This window comes from Trachypithecus francoisi, unplaced genomic scaffold, assembly GCF_009764315.1.
Source record: "Trachypithecus francoisi isolate TF-2019V2 unplaced genomic scaffold, Tfra_2.0 Lachesis_group12, whole genome shotgun sequence".
Classification (NCBI taxonomy): domain Eukaryota; kingdom Metazoa; phylum Chordata; class Mammalia; order Primates; family Cercopithecidae; genus Trachypithecus; species Trachypithecus francoisi.
Window position 1 is genome coordinate 6,748,674 of NW_022681457.1, and position 10,178 is coordinate 6,758,851.

The window sequence follows — 10,178 nt, forward strand, 5'->3', positions numbered from 1 at the left end:
TCCTTATCTCAGATCCTGTCAGTGCTCGCCTCACAGCCACTGCTGCCCAAACCTTGCTCACTTTCTAGCCCCAGCTGCAGGAGCACTCCTGGCTTCAATCCCCTGTCCCAGCAGCAACAGCTTGAGTTTCTGTAATGCCCCAGTTTCAGAGTCTCTGGGTCCTGAACAGCATACGGTTTCCAGAGGATAAGCTTGAAAATGCTTAAGTGTCAGAAAGGTGTGGAACCCAGCAGGAGCTCCCTTCCTGGAGTAGTTCTGTCCAATGGTGTCCTGACTCTCTATGTTAGTTTCAGGTGTTGGAAGGGTTGAGGACTTCTCCCTTGACCAGGATTGCTGAATTCTGCCATGGAGATGTGGGTGACTAGAAGTCCTTTGTGCATTGGGAAGTCACTCCCTGTTCCAGGCCAATCCCAGTCAGGGAGGCTGCCTCTTTTCTTTCTCCTTCCCTGTTTTTGGTGCCCCCTGTCACTTCTCTGGTGGATTCCAGGATTTTCCCTTGGATAATGTAATTCAAGTGTGACTGTGTATACACTACTCTGGTTCTTCTAAGTGGAGGAGGCAGGCATGAAATGCTTCTAGTTAGTCGTCTTGAGCTACCCTTATTTGAACAATTTTTAAACACAATAGTATCTAGATAAATGTTCATTCATCCTTACTAAAATAAGAGAGCTAGTTTTACCTTTATTTGATATATAAGTAATTGAGCCACCAATAAGTATAATACTTGTTCTAGATTATTTTTTAAGTAAAAATGTGGCACATAATAGAAAATTCAATGAAATTTGTTTTAACAGTAAATAAAGTTATATCATGTTCATCAACTGGAAGGTTAAATATGAAGTTGTGATTTGTTTTTATGTTTCTTTAATGAACTTTATTAGGTATAATTTTTATAGTCAAATTTGGAATTTATTTTGCCTAAAAGAGTTCCAATGAGAGAAAAATTTTGACATAACAGTGAAAACAAAATCCTCATATCTTACAATTAAAATTTTTGGATATTTGTATCATAAGCATATCCTGCCTATAAGAAGCATCATTTCTACTAGAGATTTCTCATCAAGAATAAATGAGGTCCTTTTCATGAGGAAAACAAACAAAACTCTTAGTCATAACTCTGATCCATGTTCAACCTCCTCAACAAAGTTTTGCATGCATTATTTCTATACTAGAGATGTGAATTTTTAAAATTAGCAACACATATTTTTAATATACCTGAAGATATTTCCTTCCTTCCAATAATTATCAATAAAAGGAAAGGCAGGTATACATGCTACTATTATTAGATCTATCAGCCTAATTTTAATTTCTAATTAATATCTTTATTTAAATTGTTCAGTTTAATAAAAATAATTTAATGGGTTAAGACACTGCCTTCAATTAGGTTTTACTTTAGAGCAGAAGACAGATCCTACATGAATATTTAATGTTGCATCTGGGCACTTTTCCTGACCTATGCTAGTTTGCCAACCAGTGTTTGTCCAACATACAAAGATAGGCTGCATATACTCAGACACTAAATTATTGAGATTTCAACAATATACAAAAGTCATTTCATATGCTCATACTTTCTGTTTATTCTCTTATTTAAGGAAAAGTTCACATTGTTAACAGACAAACAGATTCTTGTGCCAGCCAGCTAGTAAATCTCATAATTTCATTAAAAACACTGTGGATAACTTTGTACGCTGTTAATGGGAATGTACATTAGTACACCCATTATGGAAAGCAGAATGTTGGTCCTCCCAAAATTAAAAATAGAACTACCATATGATCCAGAAATCCAATTTATGAGTATCTATTGAAAGAAAACAAAATTAGTATATTGAAGAGACATCTATACTCCCATATTTACTGAAGTACTATCCACAATAGTCAAGATATGGAATCAACCTAAGTGTCCATCAATGGATGAATGGATAAAGAACATGTGGTATGTGTATGCAAGAGAATATTATTCAGCTTTAAAAAGAAAGAAAATTTTGTCACTTGCAACAACATGGATGAACCCGGAGGAAAATACGCCAAGTGAAATAAGCTAGGCACAGAAAGGCAAATACTTCATGATTCCGCTTATATGAGGAATCCGTAGAAGTCAATTTCATAAAAGCAGAGGCTAGAACCCTGGTGATTAGGAGTAGGGGTTGGAGACAATGAAGAGATGTTAGTCAGAGGGAACAAAGTTTCAGGTAGACAAGAGGAATCTGGAAATCTGCTGTGCTGCATGGTGACTATAGCTAATAATACTGTATCATATATTTCAATACTGCTAAGACAGTACATTTCCAATGTTCTTATCACAAAACAAATATTGCTGGATACAAAGCAATACTTTTGATGAGTATAAGATGTTACTTGAAAGTGCAAAGGAGTTGATACATGTGAGATGTAATGCATATATTAGTTAGCTTATTTCTTCATTATACAATGTACACATATTTTAAAACATTATGTTGCACATCATAAATATACACAATTTTATTTGTCTATTAAAATAGAACAATGAAAATTCAAAGGAAATGTCCACAAAACATCACATTATATGCTGTAAATAAATACAATATTTATCTTTCAATTACACCTCAATAAGGCTGGAAATATTGCTTTGAAAAATCCAAAGGCACCAGGCGTGATGGCGGGTACCTGCTGTTCCCACTGTACAAGAGGCGGCAGTGCAGGAGGATAGCTTGAGCCCAGGAGTTCCAGGCTACAGTGGGCTATGACAATCACGCCTCTGCAAAGCCATCACACTCTCACCTGGGCAACAAAGTGAGAACCTTCTAAAAAAAACATAGTAAACAAACAAATACAATTTTAAAAATCCAAATGGAATCCAAATAAATTTTTGGAATTAATAAACAAACAAACAAACAAAAAACCTGCTGTTGCAAAGATCACGAATGACAAAGGTGCCTACTTCTCCGTCTGTCATCACTCCTGTCTCTCATCTGTGGTCATCACTTTACTCCAGCTGTGCATTGAAACATCTCCATCCTGGACCCCTCTCCTGAGCTCCAGATATTTGCATCCAGCTGTCTCCTTCCTATCCTCATTCGGACGCCAGGGGGATTCTCAGAATTATCATCACCCCTGAAAGCTTCCCCTCTCCAGTTCTCCGTGGACACAGCTCCTTCCTTCCAGGTGCTCAGGGGAACATTCTGGCCCCATCCTTGCTTTTCGCTTCCCCTCGCTAACAACATTCATTAGAAAATCCTGTGAGCCTGAACTTCCACTCACATCAGAAAACTCATCCTCACCCCTTCCTGCCTCCCTGGCTCGGCCCCATCGCTCCTCCTGGATGACCCAGCAACGCCTTCCCAGTCTCCTGTGGCTGCCGTGACCCACGCGGGCCTGCTCTGACCAGAGCAGCTGAGGGTCCTGTTAGAGTGAGAGTCCAGTCCAGCCTCTGCTCTCTCCAAAGGCTCCGGGTTCCTCTGTAGCCTCAGGGCCCCACACGGGCTGCCCTGTCCTCCCCGCTGCTCCCTCCTCTGCCTCCTTCTGCTCTCAGACACCAGGCTCTGGCTGCGCCCACAGCGCCCAGGCCTGCCGCTGCCTCCGAGCAATGCGTTCACTGCTCCCCTTCCCTCTTCCTGGGTGCTTTTGTCTTATTCAAACACAGAGCTTCCCTGCTTAGCACCTTCACACCTTTGCTTACACACCACCTCCTCTCACTATCAGATAAGAAATGGTTCCCCAGTCTATCTTATGTTTCTTTCCCTGCATGCTTTTTCTCCAAACACAGATCACCATCCCACATGCTCTTATTTTATTTATTATTTCTTTTTGTTTGTACTTTTCCTGTCTCTAGAATGATAGCTTCTTGATGACAGAGATTTTTCATGCCGTGTCTACTGAGGAACCCCTGGTGCCAATGATAATGCTGATACATAATGGATGTTCAATCTAGTAATTGAACTTAGTCGCTTCGTATCTATCACCAATAATGAATGAATGCCTCTCCTCCACTCAGAACCAAATAAGAATTACACACACACACACACACACACACACACAACTGAGTGACATTAAGACTGAGCCTGAAGGACAATTGGGACCTGGATTGGCAGGAATGGGAAGGAAGGGCATTTCAGGAGAAGGAATTACACATGCAAAGTCTCAGAGTCACAGAGGGCTTGGCCTGGTGGGTGTGGGAAGTCTTTGGGTGATGCAGGGAGATGAGGAATCAGGAGGAGAGTCCGGCCAGGAGCAGACTGTGCAAGGCCTCCATTCCAGGCTGTGGCATTTGCCCCTTGTTCTCCAGCACCAGAGAGGAAACACGGCTGCTCAGACTGTGGAGGAACTGGATGAGGAGGCATCTGGAAACCGAGTCTGGAGTCTGTGTTGGGAGAGATGGAGGCAGGAGGTGAGGAGGGCTCAGTGCTCAGCGAGGAGGCGAGGCCCCAGACATGACCAGGGCCAAGATGGAGAAAAAGGCCCCAGGATGAACCCTGCTTAGAAGAAGGGACAAGAGTTAGTGATTTGTGGGATCTGGAGGAGGGAGGGAGGTCAAGGTGAAGATTCATGTCCTGGTTCTGACTTTAGAGATGTGGGTCACTATGTCATCAGCAGGATGGGGATCCCAGGAGAAGTGGGTTGGGGAAGAAGATGGGCAGCTCAACTTAAGCCATGCTGAGTAGAGCAATCCTGGAGGCCATTGAGGGGGAGGTATCCAGCGGGATGTTGAGGATGAGATGCCCACGACACCTGAGAGATTAGCCTGTGACAGTGTCTTTAGCCTCCATGCCTGCTGCTGTCCTTTCCTCCTGCAGAAACTGACACTGAGTGGAAAGACAAAGGCCTGCCAGTGTGGCTGGATCGGGCTGCAGAGGGCAGCAGACTCACCTCCCCATGCCCTGCTAAGGGGCAGGAGGGGACTGGGGTGGAGAGAGCAGGCCTAGCCCCCAGAACCTCCCTAATGAGAGCAGGAACCCCCCCAGCCCAGACATTCAGTGAAAGCCGAGGACAGACAACAATTGGACCACGTGGAATTCTCACCACAACTCAGCCTACTGCCTGGCCCTCTTGAGCCTTCAGGTCCCTCCAGCACTGGGACCTGGGATTCAGCGTTGTGTCCCCTGTACTCCCCACATCTCTCCTTGGTCCCTGGGGCAGCGCTCACCTGAGGAAGAGGAGGCAGAGGCAGATAGCCAGGATCTTCGCAGCTGCCTCCCCAACAGCCACCAGGACCACCTCCACCACAGGTCCTGATTTCAAAAATTTTTCCCCAACTGGGAGCAGTGGCCTATAATCCCAGCACTTTGGGAGGCTGAGGTGGGTGGATCACTTGAGGCCAGGAGTTCAAGACCAGCTTGGCCAACATAGCAAAGCCCTGTCTGTATTAAAAATACAAAAGAAATTACCTGGGTGTGATGGCACATGACTGTCATCCCAGCTGGTAGGGAGACTGAGGCAAGAGAATTGCTTGAACCTGGGAGGCAAAGGTTGCAGTGAGCCAAGATCACATCACTGTACTCCACCCTGGGCAACAGAGGGAGACTCTGTCTCAAAAAATTTAAAAAAAAGTTTTGCCCCACACTGGGTAGGTGAATACACACACTTTTACCCCTCCCTGTTGGGCATGTAACCTTGTTCACCTTCATGGAGAACCACTTGGCCATATTTTTCAAAATTAGAAAGAACATATGATCCAACTGTTTTGCATTTAAGAACTGATTTCGCAGGCATAGATGTACACTTGTGGCAGTAGACACAAGATTATTTATTGCAGTGTTACTGCTGGCAGGATAAAATTAGTACCTTGATATTCCGTTAGGCACAAAATCAGAGTCCACATTTTTGATGCCACAAAATTGGAGTCCATCCACACAGTGGAATCACGCACAGTACTGGAGGAGAGTAATATCACTCTGATGTCACTACTGATGTTAAACCATCACTGAGATCCTTCAGGCAAGCAAATCAAGGTGCAGTGCAGACAGGACAGACACTGGTGGATTCTGGGGAAGGGCATGGGCGACTGAGGGCAGATTCTACTGTGCATTCTGAATTTTCACCCATGTGACTGTATCGTCTGTCCAGAAGAACTTCGATCAGGACTATTGGGGAGGATAAGAAGATGAGGGAGGAGGAGTATTCAGGAGGTGGGGACTCAAAGCCTGGATCTGCTATGTGAATGGCACCCTGCCCTTGTTATGGGGCCTGTGGGAGTTGTATGTGGAAGAGGCCAAGGGTGGTGAGGAGAGGATGGGGACAGGTGCTCAGGTGGCTTCAGAGACTAAGGATGGGGAAGACCCCTGTTTCACTTACAAGGGGGTCTCAGATTACCAAGGTGAGTCCAGGAAGAAACAGTAGCCCAGCCCTGCCCAGAGCTGCAGGCCCTATTCCCTCAGCCCCAGGGAGGGGGCTCTGTCCTACCTGTGCCATCTCCTAGAGAGACACCGATCCTTGGGTTCCTTGGAGCATCTAGAACAGGAAAAGAGAATTTCCTTTTTGTTGGGGTTGAGATGAGGTAAAAGTAGACACTCCTTCCCTACCCCAGAAGCCACAGGAATGTCAAAAGACAGAGCTTCTGTCCTTCTAGTTCCCCTGCTCAGCCAGGCCTCCAGGACATAGCCACAAAGTGTCCCCTGCCCTGATCCTCCTCTGCCCCCTACACCCTCAGGAACCCAGGCATCTTGGCCCCAGCACTCACAGGAGACACTGAGCTGGATGGTTCTCTCTGTGGTCACACCAGCTCCAGGGAACTTCACCAGCCAGGTGAGCTTGGTGCTGTGGTCCTGGAGCTGTGGGGTGATCGTGAGCACCGAGGAGCGGAAGTTCCTGGAGCCCAGATGTAACAGGGAGACCCCCATTCGGAAGAATGTGGAGGGGGCTCCTCCCATTCACAGGCTCAGAACACGTAGCAGATAAGGTTCCTGGTGTGACTGGTACTCCAGGATCTCCAGGACGAAAATGTTGGGCTTGTGTGTCAGGGCTGGTGAGGAGAGAGAGGGGTTTGGGGACTGTCTCAATGTTGTCAGCCCACCCCAGTGTCCTTTCACGGCTGTCCTCATGCCACCACCTGTAGAAGGAGCAGAACCGTCATTGCATTATTTCTGATGTCTGGGCTCTTAACATACTTGTCATATTCCAAGAGAGCATCCTACAAGATATAAATGTTTCCTGAAGGGTTTCTCCTTTCTGAAGAGTGCCCGTGGGCTGGGCACCATGTCTTACGCCTGCAATCTCAGCACTTCGGAGGCTGAGGCGGGCGGATCATGAGGTCAAGAGATCGAGACTATCCTGGCCAACATGGTGAAACCCCGTCTGTACTAAAAATACAAAAATTAGCTGGGCATGGTGGTGGGCACCTGTAATTCCAGCTACTCAGGAGGCTGAGGCAGGAGAATCTCTTGAACCCGGGAGACGGAGGTTTCAGTGATCCGAGATTGTGCCACTACACTCCAGCCTGGTGACAAAGTGAGAATTCATCTCAAAAACAAAGGAAGGAAAAAAAAGAGTCCCCGTGTGCACCTCTGATGCTCAGGGAGAGGTTGTTGGTCTCGAGGTCCCTGGGCAGGAGGAATTGGCCCTGGGTCCTGCCATGAAGCGTTTGTCCTGGTCACTGGAGGATTGTGGTCTACATCCACCCCTTTCTGGAACCAGCATAGGTGAAGGGTTCCATAGCAAGTCCAGAGGTAGGGAAATTTGCGCAGCCTGAGGACACACAGGCCCTCCTGCACCATCACGGGTTCCTGGAGCTGCAGCTGGAATCCCAGAACCTAAACCAGGGGCTCTGGAGAGAGGAAGAGACTAAGCTGTGGGCTCTGGAGCCTCCTAAGTGGGGACTGCTGTCTCCGCAGCCTTTGCAGGGTCAGCAGCAGTGGCATCTCTGCCTCATACCCAGGGGCAGACCTCTGAAAGGGAAGGGAAAGCTACAGATGTGGGAAAGCAGAGGAAGTTTGTGGTGAGAACAACAGGTGACCAGCCCACAAAAGGGAACTTCAGACACACAGAGTCCCTTGTAAGTAACTCTTTAAGAAAACTGAGTTCCATTTTTGCATGTTGCTCAGACAAGGCAAGAGGGCCTTGTCTTAAATAAGGCAGCAACGAAGGATCAGGGTCCCCAAGTCCTGCCTCCTAGACTTATGCACAAGTGACTGGAGAAACAGGTGCCACCTGGCCAGTTCCCCGTGAATCACAGGCATGGGACCCCCATGGAGGTCAGTCTCCTAGGGATGAGTACCAAAGGCATGAAAGCGTCCAGGTGAGGTAAGAGCAGCAACACTTCATTCATTCCACGTGTGCATTCATTCTCAAACAAAAGTAAAAGAGACAGATTTGCATCACTCCTGACCCTCAACTAGCTCAAGTAGTCCTGGAAGACAGACGCAATCATGGACTTGAGTTTTCTCCAAGGACAATAGGGAGTCATGGAAGGTTCTCATGCAGGAAAGTGTCAGCGTAATATATACATGTCAGAGAGATCCCTCCAATGCCAGACTGGAGGCTAAGGGCCCAGAGAGAAAGCTGTTGTGATTGTTCGGTAAGGAAGAACCATGCTTTCAAGGAGAGAGTCATGTAGTGAATTCTTAGAATTGCATGTGACTGGCCGGGCGTGGTGGCTCAAGCCTGTAATCCCAGCACTTTGGGAGGCCAAGACGGGTGGATCATGAGGTCAGGAGATCGAGACCATCCTGGCTAACACGGTGAAACCCCGTCTCTACTAAAAAATACAAAAAACTAGCCGGGCGAGGTGGCGGGCGCCTGTAGTCCCAGCTGCTCGGGAGGCTGAGGCAGGAGAATGGCGTGAACCTGGGAGGCAGAGCTTGCAGTGAGCTGAGATCTGGCCACTGCACTCCAGACTGGGCCACAGAGCGAAACTCCGTCTCAAAAAAAAAAAAAAAAAAAAGAATTGCTTGTGACCTCAGTGTCCTTTTTAAATACCAGAAGCAGGGTTCAGTCACCCTTAACAATTTCCAGTTATAAACCACATTCAAACGGCTCAAGCCAGTGGCCAGAGATAAGAACTTAGATGGGCACAGTGACTCATGCCTTCAACCAACCCCGGCACTTTGGGAGGCTGAGCAGGGTGGATCTCTTGAGCGGAGTTCAAGACACCCTGGGCAATATAGAGGGAACTCATCTATACAAAAAAAAATAGATAAACAAAAGAACCAGCTTCATCTCTCCTGCAAAAGCAGATTGGCCTTCCTGCTTTTTCTGGTGCTACCTTTAAGGGAACCATTCAGATATTTGCCCATTAACTTGAAGTAACCACACCTGATTCCCTGAGAGGTCCTGCCAGATGCCATGTGCTTTTCTTTCTCTCTCTGCCTGACTCTTCATTCCTGCCTCGGGTGACCCAGGGATGGACTGGGTCCCCCCACTCATTACTGGCCCCCCTCCACTCATTATACTCTCATTGCCTGGAGTTTATAAGTAAAAATCTTTAAACATATTTCCTAGCTTCGTGGGGCATTGAACTTGCACCCTCCAGCTGAAGAACTGGGGCTACCCTAGGCTGGGTTTCCCCCCAGGACACCTGGGAGGGTACAAGGGTGGACTTCCAGTGCCAGGGCAATAGTCAGGCAGACATAAAGTGAACATGGGTCAGAAAAGAACCACAAGGGCATCTTCAGCTTAAACAAGTTGCCCATGTGAGGCACCCATGGTCATGGGCCAGACAACCAGGCATTAGATCATCTTCCACGTAAAAGAAAGATCCTGTGAAAGGTACGCTGTAGACACCACGTCTAGCTCTCCTTCATTTCCCATTAGGGCAGGGTCATCAGCCACTCTGGCACTGGAGCCCCAGTTTAGCCGAGGACTCTCAAAACAAGTCACCTTGGTAATTGAAGAAAGAAGCAATTTGAGACATTTTCAGAAAGTGGACTTTGCAGAGTTGGCAGTAGTGCATGACAGAGCAGGAGCACCGCCATCTCAGACAAACACTGCCACTTTAAGTTCCGGCTCCCTTTCTAGCCTCGTGCATTTCAAGGGAATCCCTTCTCTTCTAACAGCAAGCAGCCAGAAAGAGCAGAAAGTGAAACACAGATAAGACAGCTCAGGCACAGAGGGATGTCGGGGGGAAAGTCTCTTGGGTAACCACCAAACTTCACATTCATACAAGGGCCCCAGTAAAACAGTGGACCTTAATAAACACATTCCTTTCCCTTTAGGCACACTAAGATAGGGAAGCTAAAAGCAGACTCAGGGGTATGCCTGCAGCTTCAGGA

General features: G+C 47.0%; 1 protein-coding gene and 1 long non-coding RNA gene across 3 annotated transcripts; one reads left to right on the top strand and one right to left on the bottom strand.

Annotated features, from left to right (window-relative positions):
* Positions 1-4,154: 4,154 nt before the first annotated feature.
* LOC117091684 (myeloid cell surface antigen CD33-like) lies at positions 4,155-7,367 on the bottom strand. Of its 2 annotated transcripts, XR_004440499.1 has the most exons (5): positions 7,311-7,367; positions 6,653-7,021; positions 6,376-6,423; positions 4,996-5,119; positions 4,155-4,336 (listed from the first exon to the last, which is right to left on the bottom strand). XR_004440499.1 is itself a non-coding variant. In XM_033224324.1 (4 exons), exons 2-4 carry the CDS (start codon positions 6,840-6,842, stop codon positions 5,061-5,063), a joined length of 297 nt encoding a protein of 98 aa, XP_033080215.1. In that variant the 5' UTR covers positions 6,843-7,021; positions 7,311-7,367; the 3' UTR covers positions 5,007-5,060. The 2 variants fall into 2 exon arrangements, 1 of the variants encoding a protein (XP_033080215.1); XM_033224324.1 differs by lacking the exon at positions 4,155-4,336 and having other exon boundaries at positions 5,007-5,119.
* Positions 5,064-7,296, top strand: LOC117091685. Its single transcript, XR_004440500.1, has 4 exons — positions 5,064-5,201; positions 6,040-6,101; positions 6,623-6,717; positions 7,147-7,296. It is a non-coding gene; the product is annotated as an uncharacterized LOC117091685 (long non-coding RNA).
* Positions 7,368-10,178: the final 2,811 nt, after the last annotated feature.